Source organism: Carassius carassius, chromosome 42, assembly GCF_963082965.1.
Source record: "Carassius carassius chromosome 42, fCarCar2.1, whole genome shotgun sequence".
NCBI classification, from domain to species: domain Eukaryota; kingdom Metazoa; phylum Chordata; class Actinopteri; order Cypriniformes; family Cyprinidae; genus Carassius; species Carassius carassius.
In genome coordinates, this window is record NC_081796.1 from 1,543,353 (window position 1) to 1,566,075 (window position 22,723).

General features: G+C 36.9%; 2 protein-coding genes across 5 annotated transcripts in view; both read left to right on the forward strand.

Moving 5' to 3' along the window:
* Positions 1–12,930, forward strand: part of LOC132124047 (E3 ubiquitin-protein ligase HECW1) — a 62,669-nt gene extending 49,739 nt beyond the window's left edge. For all 4 annotated transcript variants that reach the window (XM_059534802.1, XM_059534804.1, XM_059534803.1 and 1 more), the window contains 11 exons: positions 714–797; positions 986–1,092; positions 1,837–1,951; positions 2,287–2,400; positions 2,504–2,656; positions 3,084–3,182; positions 3,269–3,398; positions 4,591–4,737; positions 4,852–4,966; positions 6,797–6,995; positions 11,610–12,930. In XM_059534802.1, coding sequence (XP_059390785.1) covers positions 714–797; positions 986–1,092; positions 1,837–1,951; positions 2,287–2,400; positions 2,504–2,656; positions 3,084–3,182; positions 3,269–3,398; positions 4,591–4,737; positions 4,852–4,966; positions 6,797–6,995; positions 11,610–11,721 — 1,375 coding nt within the window. In that variant the 3' untranslated portion in view covers positions 11,722–12,930. The remainder of the gene's footprint in view (positions 1–713; positions 798–985; positions 1,093–1,836; positions 1,952–2,286; positions 2,401–2,503; positions 2,657–3,083; positions 3,183–3,268; positions 3,399–4,590; positions 4,738–4,851; positions 4,967–6,796; positions 6,996–11,609) is intronic.
* A 1,504-nt stretch (positions 12,931–14,434) lies between these two features.
* The window catches only part of stk17a (serine/threonine kinase 17a), a 31,499-nt gene continuing 23,210 nt past the window's right edge, over positions 14,435–22,723 (forward strand). The window contains exon 1 of the mRNA XM_059534970.1: positions 14,435–14,876. Within this exon, the coding sequence (XP_059390953.1) occupies positions 14,728–14,876 (149 nt within the window). The 5' untranslated portion in view covers positions 14,435–14,727. The remainder of the gene's footprint in view (positions 14,877–22,723) is intronic.

Here is a 22,723-nt window from a genome sequence, read left to right on the forward strand (position 1 = left end):
ATTATATTATATTATATTATATTATATTATATTATATTATAATAAAAAGCACATGTCAAAATTAAACAAAATAAAGCTGATGTAAAATAAAATGTAAATACTAATAAAAAAAGAAATTAATACATAAAAATGAAAATTAGAAATGATGGCTTCTAACTGAAATCAAATAGAAATACAACTGAAATATAAATATATTAAAGCTAAATAGGAATATTAACAGCAATGAAAACTATCCTTTGCAACTAATTAAATAAAATAAGTTAATTGAAGTACTAAAATGACTAAAACTTAAAACTAAAATTAAAATAAAAACCTTAAAAATATATAAAAATAAAAGCCAGTTCGAAGTATATAAATAGTATATAAATGCTAAAATATAACCAAGTTTGACTAGAATTGGAGTGTTAAGCTCAAATAGCAATAGAGTTGCAGTCTGACACAATAAAGATGCATGAAACATTCTTAATGCATGTAAAAAGCCAAGCTTGTGTCAGTGAATCAGCATTTGACATAGTGGCACTAATGCAGTCATCATCTTAAAAGCATTCCTGAATGTGCACTACGATTCTCTTAAACTAGTTTAGTGCTTTACTGTTACTCTTAAAAACAATTAACATTCCATTAGTTCAGACCTTTTAAAAGCTACTCAGTGTGGAAAGTGTAAATGTGAGATAGTGTGAATGTTTACGTGCTGCATGCACGCTTTCTCTCAGGGAGCGAATCCATTACATCCGAACTGAAGGACCTCAGGGCGTTGACAAGCTGTCCTGCGATGCTGACCTGGTCATGCTGTTAAGGTACAGCGACAATTTACTAACAGTTTGAAGTAAACCGAATCTTCTTTTTATATTAATATACTTTATTGACCTATTCTTTTTATATTAATCTTTGACACGTTTCTTTTTTATTAATTATACAATATTAAAATAATACATCTAAATATGTTTTTGCATGCATTCTAATATTTCCCCTCTCTGTCCTTCAGTCTGTTTGATGAGGAGATCATGTCGTATATTCCCTCTCACTCTTTCCACCCCGGCCTCAGTTTCTCTCCGCGCTGCTCTCCTGGATCCTCGCCTCAGAGTTCACCGGGTATGATCATATTACTGTTTAAACGCAAGACTTTCATCATTGGGTTTGTTTAGGCTTATTCAAAAACGATTCTCATAGTTTAGCTTTGAAACTACTGCTAGTTCTAGATCTGCAGCCGACAAAATCAGCTGTGTATTCAAGATGAGGAATCAGTTTTGGTCTGTTTTCACCAAAACGAAAGACTTTACAAGGGCTAAAAGTTATTTGGTCAACTTTTAGAATAACACAAGCAGACAGAGTGCATCAAAGCTAAAAGACGTGGATTAAAGGCTACAAATGAACAAATCCACAGACTGACTCCTAAGACTATCTTTACAAACTCTGTTTAAGTGTCTGTGGAAACATGAGCCGGTCTCTTGTGTTTAGCACCGCTTGCCAAAACCCAGCAATGTTTTTTCCCTTTAACGCAGCGAGAGCAATCATTCCCAGCATCAGCTCTTCTGTGCGCTTGCGGTTGCGATCTGGCCACTTCTCTCATGTTTAAACAAATCACAGGTCGTTCTTGTGATAGCTCGTGTTTGATGAGAAACTCAAATTATTTCACAGCATGCTGCTGGCATCCCTGCTCCACATGCTTTGTTGTTTCACACTGAGGCCCTCAGAAATGTATTAAATGTTGCTTTTCTTTGGCTTCTTTCCCACTTTTATTTAATTTCAATAGATTGTATGACATTTTCGATTAAGGAAACGTTCAAATGTAGACCAGTGTGTAATTATATGCAGTGGTTTTATGTATTTTGACAGGCTTGCAGAGGGCCAGAGCGCCTGCTCCGTACCGCAGAGACTTCGAGGCAAAGCTTCGCAACTTTTACAGGAAGCTGGAGGCTAAAGGCTACGGCCAGGGACCGGGAAAAATCAAGTAAGTGTGTCTGTGGGTGATAGATTACATCAAACTGATTTTGTATTAGTATATTAATATCAGCTTGTGGAAAAGCTACTTGTGATGAACTGGTTCTTAATATTGCTGTCTGTTTCAGCACCTGCATGGATGTCAATATTTGTTAAAGATACAAAACTGATTTTAGTAGCAGTGTGCATTGTTGAATTTACCAGTTTACACTCACATTTTCTTGTTTGTAAATTACATTGTAAAATGTACAGTTTGTTCTGTTAATGTTTTTATATTTTGTTCTGTATTTTTAGATAGATTTAGATAGATAGATTTGATTTGGTTTTATCTGTGTTGCTGTTAAGGCTCATCATCAGAAGGGAACATCTACTGGAAGGCACCTTTAATCAAGTAATGGCCTACTCACGCAAAGAGCTCCAGAGAAACAAGCTCTTCATCGCCTTTGTAGGAGAGGAAGGGTCGGTCGACTGTGTTCTCATTCCCATGCATGCTATCAACAGACATACAAACCAAAATTTGGAATCTTAACTGATCTAAAATATTGCATTCATGTTCCTATAGTTTGGATTACAGCGGCCCATCGCGGGAGTTCTTCTTCCTGTTGTCTCAGGAGCTGTTTAACCCCTACTACGGTCTGTTTGAGTACTCGGCCAACGACACGTATACTGTACAGATCAGCCCCATGTCTGCATTTGTAGAGAACCATCTGGAATGGTGAGAGATCTTCCCTTTTCTACCTTACTATCTCTCTTTATCCCTAATTATTGCTGTTTGGACTTGGAATGTGTTTGAAGTTCAGCTCTGTAGTTCTCTGGTTGATGTGGCATGTGGTTGAGGAATCGCATGCCTTCTGGTCAGCGAAATTATAGCGTTACAAAACTAAACACAAAGTCAAATTCTCAGCATTCGCCTTGAACTTCACCCAAGCAGAGGACACGTCTCGTGAAACGTCAGCTTTCGGATTCAAAACTTTTAATTGAATTTAAACGCTGGCCAAAGTCACAATGTCTGACGTTCTAGCGCTATCCAGAAGGTAGAGGATATCAGTATACCATAATTGGTTCAAAAACAGGATGTTCGTTATACTGGAGCATGGACAGAACATTAAGACATTCATAAATGTTTTGCTGGGCTCTCACAGGTTTCGTTTCAGTGGCCGTATTTTGGGTCTGGCTCTGATCCACCAGTATCTGTTGGATGCTTTCTTCACTCGACCGTTCTACAAGGCCCTGCTCAGACTGTGAGTCTCAAAGCTTCTTTGACACCATAAAGTGAGTTTCGAATGATGGACTTGTGTATTGGATATGTGTATTGTGTGGTCCGTAGAGTGACAGATCTGAGTGATCTGGAATACCTGGATGAGGAGTTCCACCAGAGCTTACAGTGGATGAAGGACAACGATATCACGGATATCCTGGATCTGACGTTTACAGTCAACGAGGAGGTCTTCGGACAGGTGCTGGATGATTCAGTCTGCTTTGAAACACCTTGAAGGAGGTTTTTCATGAGTCTTATCGGGCTGCAACAAATGATTATTTTGATAATTGATTCATCTGACAATTATTAGAACAATTAATCGATTAATCATCAATTATTTCACAGATTAATGTTAAGCTTTTCATTGGTTCTCGAAAGAGCACCTGGAGATTTGGTTTGGAACTCATACTGCACATAGTGTGACCCATTAAATATAACTATAAAAAATAATAATAATATTAATAATAATATTAATGTACTTTATAATTTTTTTTTTATAAAATAACAAAAAATATAATAAAGTATGATAATATTATTATATTTTAAAATAAACATATATATATATATATATATATATATATATATATATATATATATATATATATATATATATATATATATATGAATTTTCCTAATTTTCAAACTTCAAATCAACAAGCTTTTATTTTGGTGGATTGATGTCATGTAAGCATATGCGATGGTTTAGTGCTGCTGAGTGAAGAGCGTCAATGAATGAATTGTCATAGATTTGCCTTGTGTTTTGAAAACAGCAGCAGATAACCTAGATATATGCTTTTAGATCAAATAGAAATCTTATACAGTATTACATTTTGTCACTCTAAAATTGTACACTTATGTGCACCCCTGTATATCTATAAACATTACATGACTGCAGAACTGCTTCAAACATATCTACATCGCTATGATCAGATGCTTTCTTAACTGCTGTTTTCCCACACTTTCATTTTTTGCAGAGGGGAAGGCATGCAGCATATTTACATTCATCTAAATGCCGCTCTCAGCAGATTCAGAGTGTTCACGAACAGTAAACCCCTGCTTGCGTATAACAATCTTCTTTTTACCACTAACAGAAGAACGAAAAATAACTTTGCCGTCAATTTATCGTGGCTTTACAAATTGCATTTTGTGTTTGTATTTTTTAAAACTTCCCCACACTCTACTGGTTCATCTTTATTTGCACGTCTCATAAGAAAGAGCTGAATTACAGTCTTGCGCTATAGCGCCACACTGGTCAAACTGTGTAATTGCAGGCTCTTACATAAGGTCATATGAAATCAAATGACTATTCGACAACAAATATTTGTCAATTATTTTTTATGTCAAAACAAAGCTGTGTACCACCGCTTAAAACCTTTCACGTCATTTTACAGGTGATAGAGCGGGAACTGAAGTCGGGAGGCTCCAATATCCAAGTGACGGAGAAGAACAAGAAGGAATACATCGAGCGCATGGCTAGATGGAGGGTGGAGAGGGGGGTCATGCAGCAGACCGAGGCCCTTGTAAGAGGTTTCTATGAGGTACGTTAGCCTGAATAGCAGTTTCTCTAACCCAAAGGTTTAGTTAAACATTTACTTACTAATCAGATTCAGGTGATTTGAATGTCATATAGAAACTGTTCCTCTATAATGCAGGTCGTAGACTCCCGCCTGGTTTCAGTGTTCGATGCTCGTGAGCTGGAGTTGGTCATTGCAGGGACAGCCGAGATTGATCTGAACGACTGGAGATCCCACACAGAATACAGAGGAGGTGAGCGAATGCTTGCTGTGTCTTTAAAAATTAATGGAAGCTGCTGGGTAATATTGTCAATTTTCCTGCGAAAACTATCAATAAATCATTCATTACTGAAGAGAAATGCTCACGTGAATTACTATGTAGGGTCAACAGGATTTTAGACCACAGCTAATGTCAAAACAAGTATCACATCTGTTCAGACTATAGATCATAACACTGAAAGCGTGACCTCTGTAGAATTTCATATAACCCTGCGGTGTTGTGGTTTCACGGTGTCGAGATAACCTCGGTTGAATCTCTGGAGTCTTCTGTTGGCTTTTACTGTACAGCCTATGCACATTCAGATATGCATTCTCTATTCTTCTGATACTTTAGCTAATTTAAATAAGCTTGTTTCCTGCTCCCGAATTGCCACTTTCCTGCAGAGTTTAGCTCCAGCTTCAATAAAACATACCTGGACCAGGTGATCAAAGAGGGCTTTGGCTCTGGAGGAACGTTCTCATGCAGTTCTCCATCCTTCATCCTCCAGTTGTTGACATTGTTACCATGCTTCTTGGCTGGCGCTGCAAATGCAACCAGGAATATGGTCCTAGTCAAAAATGTTGACTGGTGGCTAGTACCTATAACTGAGTTCCTATAACTATCCGTTGCAAAAGTCACTAAGGTCTTGAGGATCACTAGGGCTCTGTCTGAAATCACTCCCTTTATATTGCACTTTTTGAGGGTTCAGCCATTTGTAGTAGCATCTGAAACCATATACAGTATATATACGTTTTAATGTTTTAATGTATTCGTGACTAACGTATACTATAGGCCACTTGGAAGTTGGAATAAAGAAATAAAAATAAAAAAGTGCTCTGTAACATCGTAACATCTTAGCTCTCTAAACAGGCATAGGCTCATTTAGCCTATAAATAGACCAACGCACCAATAAAAATGAGTCTTTTTAACAAATTAAGATACATTTTAAATTAAGATGGGTATTTGGCAATAATAAAATTAAGATAAAAGGCTCCGCTGGATTTGCTTCGCCACTAGCAGCTGACATTTAATAAAAGAATGCCAACATTATCCTATAGGCTACTCTGTCTACTTTATGCATTTAAGACTCAATGAATATTTAGTTATCATTTGAAAAACCTTTACTCACAGCGATTAGGCTAAACCTACATGTTTTTGTGGAGGAAAAGGATTGAATCCACTGTAGATGGCTTTAGCGCGTTCCTGTGCTCACTGATGGTGCGTCATTATGTCACTCATTATTCTCATTATAAACACGGTCAAAACTTTTACACAACTCAGACTTTGCTTTAGTTACTGGTGCAACCAAAACGTAATCACCAGAGGCAAGCCTCCGCTCCGTTACACCTACTCAGCATTCATTTTCGCATCTTTCTCACACTAATCGAAACACATCACATGACCGCTCGTTTACCTTGCAAACCGGAGCGCAAGCCCGAGCCCGCGTAAGATGATATAAATTAAGCCCGAACCCGACCGAACCCGTCGGGTCCCATCGGGTTCGGGCAAAGATCTTCAGCTCTACTGCACAGTGGATTCTAAATTGATTCCTGCGAAGAGGGCATCCACAGCACTTCTGGTACACTCCTTATCCGATTTAGTTTGCTTGTTTTCAGTCACTCATTAAGTGGATTAAAGTGAAGTAATGTAGGAAACGGTGAATGAGGGTATAGGAAGCAAAACATAGAAATTTCCCACCCACCTTCGAAATTAGCTGCCTGTGTAGGCAGTCGACAACTTTCTATGTGTTAGAGAGAGCCTTATAATGCACTGAACATCCACATATTGGTGTTGAACTTCACCAGTCTCTCCATCACCCTCCAGGTTACCACGATGGGCATGTTGTGATTCGTTGTTTCTGGGATGCGGTGGAGCGCTTCAATAATGAACAGAGGTTGCGCCTGCTGCAGTTCGTGACGGGAACGTCCAGTGTCCCCTACGAGGGCTTCGCATCGCTCCGTGGGAGCAACGGCCTGCGACGCTTCTGCATTGAAAAGTGGGGAAAGATTACCTCTCTACCAAGGTTTGCTGCTATAGATAACACTCTTTCTGCCTGCAGAATCACACACATCCCAGAGTAATGCTACACACAGCTCTGGATGAACTTTCAGTACTTGAGGTAGGATAATTCATAAAGAGGGGAAGCTTTATGCTAGCTGAGGTTATATATATACAGGGTTCTAAATTAACACCCGCCAACCCGTCGGTGTTAATTAAAACTTACTAGCCAGTTTGGCTGGTGATCCATGGCATGAGGCTCTTTTCTCGGTCATTTGTCCCCCTGGCAGCACTTCCTACATTTCCCATGAACACTGTGCTGTAATGCTACGTGATGACGTTTCATATGCCCATTGGCTGCACGCAGTTTGCAGTTAAACCAACGCGAAAAAACATGGTAACGAATAGAGCGTCCATCAGAAAACACAAGGAAGAAGAACGAATGGAGCCAGAGCAGGGAACATAGACTGAAAGAGGAGGGAGTTAGCTATTAAAGAAAAAAAATAAGATTAAACTAAATGCGGCGGTGGTTGGGACAGATTTCTGGGGGCGAAAAGAGGAACGAGGATATTACGGAGCCCCGCACGTCACCTGTAGGAGAAAAAACAATCAATCCGTGGCGACGGTTTTGCAATCCGTCCCCTCAGTTTATAAACCGTACTCACGAATTCATAAACTGTTCCTTCGGTTTAACAAACCGTGCCCACGAATTTCCAATCCGTGCGCTCAGATTTTGTAAACCGCACCCTCGGTTTTTTAATCCGTACCCACGAATTCATAATCTGCGCGCACACTTTCGCAATCCGTTCCCATGGATTTGTAAACCGTACTCACAGATTCATGCAGTAAGCTCCTACGTGTTAACATACAGTTTTAATGAATATTATTATGTGGAATGGGTCTACAGCAAAGTGTCTTAAGTGATTCTCTATCAAGTGTAGTACGAGGTAGTGTTGTCAAAAGACCCGGTACTTCGGTACCAAGTCGGTACTAAAAAAAATGTAAATGTGACGGTACCAGGTTTCTTTAAGTACCGGTAGTACCGAGGTCCCGTTCAAACCCGGTTCAGCGCTATGATTTCCGCGAAGCAGAAAACGAGGACGGAATCTCAAAATCCAGTCATGAAAATGAAACTTACATTTTAATATGGACAGTCATAGAATTTGTCAAAGTTAGCATAAATTAATCAAATCAAATCTCCATATGGACCAGTATCTGTAAATGTTAAGCCGCAAAAGTTGTTTGAAATATGAATCCGTGTTCTGCATGTCTCTGTGTGAATTAATGAATGACAGAGACGTGCGGGTTTGTTTACTACATAGACCGAAGCGCATGACGCTTGCATTAATTTCAGCATCTGAGCTTCAGAGTTCTCTCTCCATCAAGCGATCTGAACTGTTCAGTTCATCTCAATGGACTCACAGCGCACCTGTATTTGATGCTCTGTAAACTCTTTGTGAAGGCGCACGACTCACCGTCGCTTTACTGATAGCGCTGTTTCTCACACATGCAAAGAGAGAGAGAGCGATAGTCTTACCATGCTGAATCGACACGCTATATGTAAACTATTCTGTGTTGTCTTCTCCTGTCAAAATAATGGAGTTCATTTAGAATTATTCATATTCATTCTAGTACCGTCCCTGTTTTGATTTCAGCAAATCAGTTTGACCGAACGCAGACAACGTGATTAATATTCATGAACCCAGCAGCTCATCAATTCATAGTGCATTGTATATACATTAGTATGATAGTAGAATTAGTAGTAGTATTATATTTTAATAATAATTAATATGATCTATTACTATTTTTTTACAGAAACCCTCAATGATCAAAAGTATCTTAAGCATCACCACCAGTTTAAGTTCAGTTAAAATAACAAATATGCATTCATTAGGCCTAAAAGTTAATTTTTACATAAAGGCATTGTGCTAAAAATATTAATATTATTTAGTAAAATGTATGTGATACTGCTACTACTGTTGAAAAAATTTATAAAACTTTTTTTAGAGAAACTTTTTTTCTTTATATTTTAAAGAAATAAATCACAATATTTCTTCCATGTTTTAATTTTAATAGCAAATCCCCTTTATTTACCAAAAATAAAATGTGTTTAAATTTCATAAATTAAAAGACAAATTAAATTTGGGTGAAACTTGTTTACTGTTTTTCATAATTATAGAACTTGTAGAAAAACTTTAAACACAATTGTAAATAAGTATAAAGAATGGCATTGGTTTTATTTTTAGTGCTAAAAAGTTTTTTTTTTTAATTATCATATTTTTGTGTTTTGCTTTGGTACCGAAATTGGTACCGAGAACCGTGGATTTTCACTGGTATCGGTACCGAATACTGAAATTTTGGTACCGTGACAACACTAGTACGAGGTGGAATACAAAGATTTAATAAGAAAGATGTGCATCAAAATCTTGTTAAATTTGTGATAATCTTATAATAGCACTTGATTATTATTACAATAAACCTGCCATTGTGACTGACTCTGGAGTAATTGTTTTTCCTCTTTTGAAAGTTGTTTTGGATAAAAGATTCTTATGCATAACCTGTATAATAATATATAATAATGATAAAAATAAAAAGAAAGTTATTTTTATAATTTTAATTTGTAGGCTAAATAAATGATTACAAGACAGTAAAAATGTTTGTCATAAAATAATTCATGAATTGCTTTATTTCTAAATAACCTTTGACAGTTTTGGAAATGCTTGTGTACAATTCTTTCTTAACATGAAGACTTATTTTTGTGATTTTATTATACTAAGCTCCACCCACCTCACCCCACCTGCCGGAGTTAGATGCATGCTTCACTGTTAATGTAATTATTAAATAATTAGGCCAAAAATAACATTGCATTCAGTTAGAGAGAAAAGGAATGAAAACATAACCGGCATATTATTTGTTTTGTATTGCTTTTTACCCTTATTTTCTTCTTCTTTTTAGCGTTTATTTTTTGGCCATAAAACACAGGTGGCTGTGTCTTATCCTATTGGTGATTCATGTAAAATAAACGCTAAAAAGAAGACTATTTTGTGAATCGTGGTCTCGTTGGATACTATGAAAAATAATGTTTAAAAAACAGAAATGAATCTGCCGGTGGGGGCGGAGCCACAAATGCGTGCCAGTTTACAAATCCGTGGGAATGGATTGCGAAAGCGTGCACGGATTATCAATTTCGTGGTGGGAACTAATAATTTTAAATTTGAGTCAGTGTATATTTTGTTGTATGCATTGTACTTTATATGTGTTTTTCATGCCAACAATGTTAATAAAATGATCAAATGCATTCAGTGGCACTCATAATTTGTTATTTTTACAGAAAAAAATGGCTAGTGGAAATTCTGATTGGCTGGTAACTTTAGAAAGTTCCCAGCCACATTGGCTGGTGATCAAAAACGTTAATTTAGAACCCTGTATATATATAATTTACCAAGGATTGATTAACAATTGTCTTTATTATTATTATTTTAAAATTAATATATATATTTTTTTACCTATTATTTAAATGTCAATTTTAGCTCTAGCTATTTTCGCACATCAACTCTAATAACCCGGAAAAGACCCCAAAAAATTAGCACAGTTTTCTTTTGTGTATTGAGGCATTTCCTACTAAAACATGAAGTTGGTGTAGAACAGGACTCAGTAGCTTTAGCTTAGCATTGCTAAACCATGAGCAGCTAGCTGGTAATGCTAGTCACTGAAAGATGCTATTAGGAGGAGGGGATGTTCTCATTCTAGAGACAAAAAAGTGCAATGTTGTGAATATTTGTAGTACATTTTCGCTAGAGAGGATATTTTAAATGTGCATATATTGTTGAAAGATTTTGTCAACTTTTTGGAGCACATTACATATAGATGACTTGCATATGTGCTTGATTAGAGATACACAGAAAGGCTCAGGATCTCAAAGACCTGGGCTGAATATTAAAAACACACTCATTTCATATTCCTGGTGATCTATGCTTCATAGAATAAATATTATGACTCATTTAATAACCGGATTGGAGCAGGGCTTTGAGATCCTTACATTTCCATTTATCTTTGATAGTCGATACCAATGTGTGTGACGTGAGAGGAAAAACACAGACTGCAAAATGCAGAATAATTAATGTATTTAGGAAAACGTCACCGAAGCAGATCCTTTGTGTGATTGACTATAAGCTTATTCAAATTCTGTTTTGTTTATCTGCCATGGTTCTTCCACACAATCACAACAGCAAAGAAACCGCCTTACTGTTTAGACTTGTAAATAAAGATACCCGAGATGACAAAGTGTCATCCTAAAAACCAACTCAGAAGCTCAGTTTGCATCCAGTGGTTCACCTTGAAATTAGTTTCTCCCTGTTCATCTGGCAAACAGAAGGGTCTGCGGATCGAAGCCTGGCGCCGTCAGCACTAAAGTACAGGCTCATATTTCTCTGTCAGGAGTTTGTCATTGTGTGTCCAGAGCTAAATAAGGCCAATGTGATGGAAAGGATACAGATGCCTCACTCAGATACAGAATTTCACATGCTCTTCTGGGGAAACTTGTGCTTTACAGCGAAGCAGCTCACAGAAGTGTAGAGTTTATCTCACTTATTTATTCAGCCTCCTCCTGACCTCTGACCCCTGTATTCGTCTGCTGCAGGGCGCACACATGCTTCAACCGTCTGGATCTGCCTCCCTATCCGTCGAACCCTGTGCTGTATGAGAAACTCCTCACCGCTGTGGAGGAGACCAGCACCTTTGGTCTGGAGTGAAGAAGTGAGATTGATTTTTAATTTTTTTTGTTTGTTTGTTTTTTTTACTGTGAAAACATTTTCTCGATCCACGAGAAACTTTTTAAAGATTTTAAACTTCATCTTGTTTAAAATAACTTGAAATAGCATGTTTCTGCACTAAAATATAAGATATATAGTACTTTGTGGGAGTGTGGGGTCAGAAGAATCATGTATGCAATATTAAAAACCTTGCTGCATCCTACTCATGTTTGTCCTTGCCATCATCCTATTGGTTAGGCATCAGCACATCTACTTTCTGATTGGATATTCCCTTAAAACGTGGTTAAGTGTGATTTTCAGTGCCTGGCTATGTTTGAAACGGAATACTTACATATTGCTTACTGAATACTGCACAGTATATACTGTACTTAATACTACCCACGTTTTTTTTTAAGTTCTGTAGTATGTGAACCATATGCAACAAATGAACACTTCCAAGTGCAGTATGCAATGTAGTTGTCACATGACCTCATTAGTACACTGCATGTTTAAAAATAATGTTTTGCCCACTTTTCAAAGACATAAAAGTATTTTGTATTTTAATGTGCGAATGATCACATAATAAGTCTAGTTTCGGTAATACAGTAAGTAGGCACATTGCATTATGGGATACAATACTCTAGATATGTAATGTGCACTGTGGTAAATGTAAAACATCATATAACATTAATGCTGTGCATGTTAAGGATACTGCATAAATAGAATGAATAGTATGCTATTCTGAACATAGCCCCTGAGCAAACCTTAAAGGGACAGTTCACCCAAAGATGAAAATGTGCTGTTAATTTTCTTCCCCTTAGGCCATCAGAAATGTAGCCGACTTTTTTCTTCAGTAGAATAGTAAAGAAGTTTAATCACATGTAATACTGTTGAAAATGTCATTGAAAACAGATTCTGGTTTTAGAGCATAAATGGTTAAAGCCAAAGCTGTTTTAGTTCGCATTTAATAATGACACTGCAATGGCATATCATTGGATTCATTCCCAGATTCGTACAAGTCCTCTTTTTCCCAGAGCTATCTTGGACGGATTTTTCTAAATTGCCTACAATGTCTGGGTTTTGGATTTATTTTCCTTTTGACGACCTCTCTACACTCCTCATACATTATATGTCCATTGTCTGTAGATCCCTCCTCCTCGCACACCACGATTGGTTGACACGAACAATGCTTGCATGCTATTGGTCAAAATATTTTTCAGTCATTGTATGAAAACAGTGGGGGAAAAGGCAGGGGTGGAGGGGGTGCACCATACTTTGTTGTAAATTTGTGGCCATTCCCAACGATAACAAATCTCAGACCCCACATCCACCTTGTATATTATAGATATATGTCTTTATTGATTCAAATAAATCTTTTAAATGATTGATTTGTTTAATTTATTGATGCACATCTTCCATAGCGACATATGAGTTGGTTTGTTGCTCGTAACTGTAAAACTGGAAATGCGAAGAGGCTTTGTCTCCTAATATTAACAAAATTACTGTTTATAACCACAGATGACAAAACCAGATGCCCAGATTTTTTTTATTATTCAGTATGAAATATCTTAAGTTGTGCTTTTACGTCTTTATATTTGTATTTTTTGTTGGCCAAACACCCCTCACCATCAAAAGAGAGTTAGTTCATGATGTTTAATGCATGCCGGCTCTTCTGATGGTGTTCATCATTGTGTTGCATTTATTGTTTATTATTCCCCAGGGAATAAATATGTTCCCGATGACTCTGAATGTTTTTTTGGTAGGATGTCATCTCAAACTTGTTTTATTTATCACTGACAGAACTTGTGAAATGACTATCTGACCATTTGCTGTGCACTGTTCAGTTGATGATATAACGATGTAGCTTTTTTTAAATCATTTTTATTTGTTGGCAGTTTTGTATTTTATATTCTTTTTGTATATGAGTTCAAGATAATGTGGCAAAAATTTTTATTGCATATGAAAACCCTTTACTTGCAATGCAAACTGATACAGTTTTTAATAAAAAAAATACACATGTAAATATAATTATGAACAAATTCTGAATTACTCTGTATCAGCCTGATCATCTATTCTACATGAACAGACTTTGCTTTTCCACAATCGTTGTACATAAATGTCAATAAACAATCTCTTGGTAGTAGGTTGTATTTATTATGTCCACTACAGTCTATGGTTCACATACATATTCACAAACACACACGTTCACTCTCATCATTACTCAGTCCAAACACCAGAGGGCCTCGCGAGAATCTCTTCAATGTGTGCGGGAATGCTTCACTTCACTGAGGAGATGCAAATATTTAAATATGCTCAGAATATGAGCAAAGTCTTAATATTATTATTACAATATCATCAGAAAAGGGACACTCTTATTTTAATATATTATATATTTTACTTATGTTAGAAGTAACATTAGTAGTCATTTAGTAGCCTACGCCCCCATTTTAGGTAAATGTTTGTTAAATATAAATGCAAGTCGCAGAGGATAATTGTCTTTGAAAATCAAAAGTTCCTGTAAACATTATATGATTCCATTGTCCTCTCAAAATAAAAACCCAACTTCGCTCTGTTTTATTTCTCAAATATATAATTATATAATTAATTAATTGGTCAACTCTTATTGGTCAAATGTCACCTTCAAGGACCACCTTCTTCCGCCCTCCGGTAAAAGCTTGATTGTGATTGGCGGACAGCGGTGTCAATCACGCCCGTTGTCCTGGCAACTGAGGTCTGGGCTCGGCTTGGCTTTAGATGAGTCGGTGCGGATGAAAGCAGACGAGTCGAGGAGAGAGCAGTCATAAACTACAGCGTTTTTGCTCACTTACGAGGAGTTTTAATCGAAGATGCAACTATCAGCAGTTTATATTTTAGACACGTTTACATGTTGTTATTGTTAAATTAAAGTTCAGCGAGAGGAGCGGTTTTATTGTGATATCAGCTCACCTGCAGGTAAAAGCGGCTGTAGGTACAGCAAGAACCGAATTGACGTTTATAACAGCCGTTATGATTCCTGAGCGTCCCGAGCCCAGGAGCAGTATCCGGTGTGAATCCGGTCCGAACCGCTCCGGTTTGCTGCGCGAGATCCGGACCGACATCAGGAGCGAGCCGTTCACCGAGCGCTATGACGTCATCCCCGGCAAAGAGCTGGGCAGGTGAGGCGCACCTTTACCTGTGTCTGTGTGTGTGTGTGTGTGTGTGTGTGTGTGTGTCAGTCAGCTGTGCCACGCGTTTTATGTCTTCTCTATCTGATGCATGCGCTTCATATGCGTTGTGTGTATGTGCCGTGCACTCTGAATCGTTAAAAAACACTAATTTTGAAGTCATGCCATAGGTTTTGTCTTTGAATAAGTGCTGCGGTCATAGTAAAGCATGCTCCGTGTATGTTTTGGCATGTTATCCTACTTGTATTAACGTCTGGATTTGTGTATGTGCATTGAAAATTTTTACATTCAAGGTTCCCTGTGCGTTATGGATATTGCATGCATTAATTGCTAGCTGTTCAATAAGTGAGCAGTAAAGTCATGCATCACAGTATTTAGAACATCTGCACTGCTTCAGAGTGTAATTTTGCATTGCTTTGTCATTTAGATGGCTTTCAGATATTGATGCATTTTATATGGATCAGTTCAAGATAATGTGTAAAAAGTCATGAAAACCCTTACTTGCAATGCAAACGGATTAATTTGTTAATGAAAATAACTATATTTACAGATCATCCTAATTTTCTGATCTCCAATTGCTCCAATGAACAGACTTTGCTTTTTCCCCAAATCTTTGAGGATAGGCTATGAAAACTAGAAAAAAATAGGCTAGAATGTATTTATCACTTACACTGCGTACAGTTCAGTCAGTTTTAAATCATGCATCACAGTTTTTAACATCTACACGGCTTCAAAGTGTGTTTTTAGATGGCTTTCACATACATGGATCTGCACATTTAATAAAACACCCAATAAAATTTAGCATGCAGTGCATTAAAGCTGGATCACATGATTGGAAAAACAGTCGTTTGATGTCACACTGCGTTGATGCCAGGGCTCAGTGGTTTTTAAATCCGTAAGTCATACAGGGCACTGTATTGTTGGCAGTTGTTCCTTTGCCAAACCGCTGTAGGACTTCAGCACTATATAAACACTGCTCTGACTTCACTGCGCTTACCCTTTTTTTTTTGTACCGAGGAGGACATGAAGTGCATGCACAAAAAGTTTGGGGCTTGTGTAGCGTTTTATGCCTGTGCAAAACTAGTAGAAAAGACACTTTAATTTGTCCAATATCAACAAAGTGCTGGTTGAGATGAACAGGGACATGTAGCTTTGTTGTGATGGACAGATGTTTGAACTCAAGTTGGACACTTGTGAAGTGTATTAGTCACAAGACAAACTCTCAAACATCAGCAGGCTAGTCTTTCTGATCCGTTTATTTGTAAAACGCTTCAGGATTAATGGGCAGAGGTTTGAAAGTGCAACTATCTGGATGTTTGCCAGCGCCGTTTAGGCCAAGCCATTACATCGGAGTACAATAAAGCAAGAGAAAAGACAAATCAGTGAGTAGTTCATGTCCAGTGTGTTTTCCCAATCTCTCTGCGCTCTGGTTGTATTTTGATGCCTGTGCATGTGAAGATGAGCCAATTTCAGTCTTCAGTGATTGATTTCAGTGGCTGCCAAAAGGGTTATGATTCTGATTTTCATTCTGAGAATCACATAGTATATGTAGTCTTATTTCTGTCAAGGGTCAAGACTATTGGTATTTGATTATCACTGACTGTTTAGAGGGTAGTTTTATTTAGATCAGATGTTTGAGTATTTTTTTTTTTTTTTTTGGAAATATTTGCTTCCGTTATTTAATGTAGCACAATGTGGGGAATAGTCTAGATTAGGGCTGCAACTAACGATTATTTTGATAATCGATTAATCTGTCGATTATTTTTACGATTAATCGGTTTATGTACTTATATTTTAGTTTTTTCCATTTTTTCCCCAAGTAAATTATTAATAAATGGTCTGTATCATTCAGCATAGATTTAAGAGATTTTAACCATTTTGCACTGTCATATCCTCATCAAAAATATACCTGGAGTTGTTTTATTGTGTTAGTAATCCTTTGTCGAACTCTTCTGCAATCAAAACACTGACCCATACTCTAGCAAATTTCACAAGGAGATTTCAAATAATGTTTTCACCATGGCAGTCCTTAGAGCTCCTAAAGTAGTTTAACATCCCGAACAAAGCTAATTAAGGAATCTTTCAGAACATATTTTCACGAAGAATAAGGATAAAACAGAATAAAAATGCAGTGCTTTGTATTTTATTATTTACTGGGAAAAAGCTTTATAGCTTTTGCTGTGAAATTGTAAACAATCCTTCGAATAAAGTACCAGTGGCATGAAACCTGAATGGAACTCACAATTTAAAGTAAAATCCATCAGAAGGTTGTCCAGAAAAAAAATAGGACACACACAAAAAACCTGCTGTGTGAAAAAGAGCAGTGAATACTTTTCAGATATCATTTCAAATATCTTTAAACATTTACCTCTCTCATTCAGTCATAATTAGGCTGCACGACTGAATTTTGAACTGTTAAACGACAAACTGATCACAGAACATGTTTGTAAAGCTTTAAATGTTAACTGTTAAAAAGCAATGTTATCAGCTTTTACGACTAAACATTTGCAAACAACATTGTACTGGAGAATCTGCACAAATGAAAGTCTTAGGGGCCGTTCACATATCGTGCCTAAAAACGCGTGGAAAACGCTAGGCGCACCGCTTTCTCCTTCTTTCCCAAGCGCTCGTGCAGAAGCGCCCCTGAGGCGTCTGCCTCTGCTAAGCAACCATAACGTGCTCTCTCCTTGAAGACAAGGAAATTTCAGCAAAGGATAAATGGATTTGCAGCTCAAAAAATCGCTTGCAGTAGCTCTGCTACTAAATTTATTTCAAAATGGAAATCCATATACAACTATGACCAGCTGTTCCTTTCATCTTGACTGAGCTTTTAACGTTGTTACGGGAAAGGATGAAGCTGATTGGTTAGTTCTTGTCACGTGACCCGCGGTGCGGTTGGTGCATTCTGAAAAGTTTAAATGTTTTTAACTCGATGCGGTGCGGTGTTGGAAATAACGAACTTGAGCGCGCAAAAGACGCGATATGTGAACGTCCCCTTAAACAGTGCAGTAGAGCAGAGTTTACAGGTTACTCTTCTTTTTTTAAAGGCTCAATGTAAAGTACTCCCACATCACGCTGAATGCTGCAGACATAGACATCATATGATGTCTATGGCTGCAGAGACGCTGTTCGGGAAGCACGTGACATAAAACGAGGCCAGCTATTGGCTATTCGCTACTTCTCCTGCTGTACTGGCTGAGTAAAACCTCCGGTGGCTCATTACTGCCACACTTTGGTCACCGCAGATTTGAAATATGCACGAAATGAGCCGCTTACGGCAAATAAAAGTTATTTAGCAACAAATCGATGACTAAATTAGTTGACAACTATTTTAATAAACGATTTTAATCGATTAAATCGATTCGTTGTTTCAGCTCTAGTCTAGATTCCAGAATTGTCTAACAGGTTTAGACGGACAGGTTGTAAGAAACCTCATTCATAAAACCTCACGAGTGAGGAACGAATCAAGATTAGTAAAGGCAGAGAATCCTAATGATTACTATTTTTTTTTTTTTTTTTAATAACAGATTTGTGGAAATGTAGCACTGCATCAGTGTTTCATCAATGGATGCTCTGCAGTGAATGGGTGCCGTCAGAATGAGAGTCTGATAAAAACATCACAATAATCCACAGCACTCCAGTCCATCAGTGAACATCTGGAGAAGACAAAAGATGAAACACATCCAGCATTAAGATGATTTTAACTCAAACACATAGAGTCTATAATCCATAATAACACTTCCTCCAGTGAAAAAGTGTTCTGGTCTGAATCAGGAGAGAAATCTGCACAGATCAAGCAGCGTTTAAACAGATCTAAACTAATATGTGACTGATTTTGATGCGAGAGACAACAGGAGATGGGATTTATCAGCAAATATTTAGGACACTAAATTAAAAGATTTTTAAAGGCAGAATTTGCTTAAAAATGAAAATTGCTCCGAATGTTTGTTCGATCACCCACTTTTTCCACAGTTCAGCTTCAGGACGGAGCTTTGTGAACCCTTGTTATTTTTTAATTAAGCTGGTATATTTGGGAGGGATGTGTTTGCAGTGTAAAAGCGGATGACACCATAGTCTCACTGTTGTCTTAAACAGCATGTCATCAGCTGGGAATTTCTCACCCATCTTTCATCAGTCTTTCATTTCTGGGTGAGTTCCGCTGCTTGATTGACGGATCTGTGCAGTGTCATTTATATATTTTTCCCTTTGTATTCCCAATCATTTTTTTTCTCTCTCTCTTTCCCAGAGAATTCTGGCTTTAACAGCCGAGTGGGGTGCCATGACATCATTGTCATGCCATTCAAGTCATACAGGGCTAAAAACCCAGTGGCAACATCTGCTGTGCAGCATGGGAACAGAGCGGGTGAAAGTAGGTTGACGGCGATGTCATGTGAAAGCCAAGTTAGTTATTGAAGCCTTTTCAGTGTCAGAAAAAGCCAGGGATGATCTGGGCCAAGTGTTTGTGTAAATTTGTCTAAATATGTCGTTTTAACCAACCGCTGCCACATCGGTAACTTTTTTTGCAAACTTTTTAAGACCGAACTAAGCACTAAAATATTCAACTGTGACATTATTGATATGTCAAATTGTGCGGCTTGTGCTACTACTAAGAAATGTATAGAAATTTATATATATTTTTTTATGTAGTTTTTCACAGAATCTTGCATAAAAATGTTTTTAAAAAAATAAATATGTGTGTGTTTAAGAGCTCGACCGATGTATCGTTTTGCCAATATTATCGGCCGGTGTGAGCCTGTTGTCGATATATCGGCGAATATGGCGCTAATATGAACTTTTTTTTTTTTTTTTACAGAACATGTACTGCAGATAAAATGCTTGAAATGGTGTAATTAATTGGTTTGTCCAGCTCAATTGTTTGCTACGGTCGACCAGGGGTGTAAGACAATATCGATACACGTGAGTATCGCAATATTTTGTTTGGCGATACTGTATCGATTCTCAAAAACAGAATATCGATATAAAAAAAAATCATACAAGATTCATGTGTTGTTTCATTTTGAGTTTATATCCCGACCGCTAGATGACAGTCTTCATCTCTGAACGACAGTGAGAGTGACAGGAAATACTAGCTTTAGGGCACGCCACTAATGTTAGTAATAATTGTAAAACAGTAAAATAAATACATTTGTCGAACCTTTTCATTGTTTTCTTTTCTTTAGGAATCATGTAAGCACTCTTTTGTTTTGTTTTTTTTTTTGTTTTGTTTTTTTATATTAAGCAGATATAATTTTTTGTTCAGATCAAAATGTAATGACATTGTATGTTACAATTGTAAATTTAAACCGTGAACCTGTAAAGCAGGGTCTAATAAAAAAAAAAATATATATATATATATAATATATATATATATATATACAGTACAGACCAAAAGTTTGGAAACATTACTATTTTTTGTTTTTGAAAAGTTTCTTCTGCTCATCAAGACTGCATTTATTTGATCAAAAATACAGAAAAAACTGTAATATTGTGAAATATTATTACAACTTAAAATAATAGTTTTCTATTTGAATATACTTTAAAACAATAATTTATTCCTGTGATGCAAAGCTGAATTTTCAGCATCATTCCTCCAGCCTTCAGTGTCACATGTAACATCAGTCGATCACATGATCATTTAGAAATCATTCTAATATTCTGATTTATTATGAGTGTTGGAAACAGTTCTGCTGTCTCATATATTTGATCAATAAAAGGTTAAAAACAACTGCATTTATTCAAAATAAAAATAGAAAATTCTAATAATATATTTTCTTTACTTTTTTATCAATTTAACACATCCTTGCTGAATAAAAGTATTGATTTTATAAAAAAAAAAAAAAAAAAAAAACAAAGAAAAAAAATTACTGACCCCAAATTACCGACCAGTAACGTATATTGTTATTACAGTAAAAACATAGCTCCTTTTTTAATTTTTTTACTTTTTATTGATCAAAGTATCCTAAAAAAGTATCACATGTTCTGAAATAATATAAAGCAGCAGAACTGTTTCCAACTTTGATAATGAACTTTGATAATATATATATATATATGTATACTTTTATGCAGCAAGGACAAGTTAAATAAAAAATAAAAATAAAATAAAAAAAGATAACTTATATTGTTAGAAACAATTTCTATTTTGAATAAATGCTGTTCATTTTAAACTTTTCCGTGTATATTGTGTGTAATTTTCCATATCTTCTGATGTTTGTAAAGTCACTTATTTGTCCGCATTAAGGCATGTCATGAAAACCAGATCTCTGTCTGTGGTGCATAATAACCACCGTTTAACTAGCGAGGTGCTGAAAGGACATAGTCAGGTCTAAATAAACAGTGTAAAGGCTTTCAGGTGAGGTAATGCTCTCTCCTAGATATTTCAGCAGTCTCTGTGGAGCATGAGAACAGGAGCCAGAGTTCATTCAGAGTTATGTCAGAGTTCATTATTTCTCCATGTCCCAGACACAGAACAAACAGGCCAAGCTTTCACTCCAGCAGCCTTTTCCCCTTCTGTGAACGTGCGTGTGCTGATGGGACTTTTTAGTCATATGTTGTTTTCATTCCCTGCCTTTTGAGCTTTAGCACCCATCAGAGGCTGATCACCTGTGCTCTCTCTAGATGCCGGTTGATGATTAATGCAGCACTTTCTCTGAGCAAAAGTAAATAAAGTGCTGCTGCCCTCATATAACACATTAAGTGAAGTGTAGCGTGGCAGAAAGTACATGGGGAAAATAGTTTTAAGCCTTTTTCACCGCTGTCTTTTTTAAGGGCTGTAGGGTGTCCGAAAGACAGCTACGATGTTCTCGTTCATCCCAGACTTACTTTGCTTTTCTAAAACTGTCACTCCTGATGAGAAGTGGCCTGCAGCGATGTATAAACACTGACAGGGATTTGAAGAAACCAAGCCACCAGCAATCATTCATTTTTCAAAGAGAGTTGCCAGATCGAGTCAGCATGAGTGACAGAAACCACTAGGGATGCGATCGAGTGCAGAGATATCAATTTGGAAATGAAAGATGATGCAGAGACTAGGGCTGAAAGGAAAAAAAGACATTGTGATATTTATGAAATAAGAAGTTATACAAGATTTTAAATCCATGACATATGAAGTTATACAAGAAGATTTAACATCTAAACATGAACTTGTTGTTGTTTTAATAGAAAGGCATGAATATAATTTTAAATTATTAGAAACGATATCAGGAATGCCACTGTTTTCTCTTTTGAGAAGTGTTTGAAGGCTTTTAGACCACTGCAAGGGCCATATAGCTACTTGACAGTGGTCGAGTATACGACTGAAATCTAGTGCAGTCAGAACTAGACTCCATATTTAAAAAAAAAAAAAAAAAAAAACGGCATCATCTACCGTATTTTCCGGACTATAAGTCGCACTTTTTTTCATAGTTTGCTCCTGTAGTCTACACTGAAGACATAGAGTGCCCTCTCGCGGCTGTAGACGGTAATGGTTTCTCTTTGTTCTTGGTTCTAAATAAATGCGACTTATAGTCCAGTGTGACTTAAATATGTTTTTTCCCTCATCATGACGTATTTTTGGACAGGTGTGACTTATAGTCCGAAAAATACGGTATATTCTTTATTCAGAGTCTGGTTTTAATTCGACAAGCAAAAATGCGTTTAAAACCCTCTTATTTGGACAAACTGCAACTTATATGTTCAGTCTCAGAATTTCTGAATAACTTTCTAACTTTGACCATATAAACCTCGTAATCGAACACACAGACCATCTGGTCTTGATATGGCCACTACTTCACATAATGTGTGACCCTGCCGTCAACCCTAGAGCCACACATGAATAGCACATAGCGCTCGGGTGTTGTCTG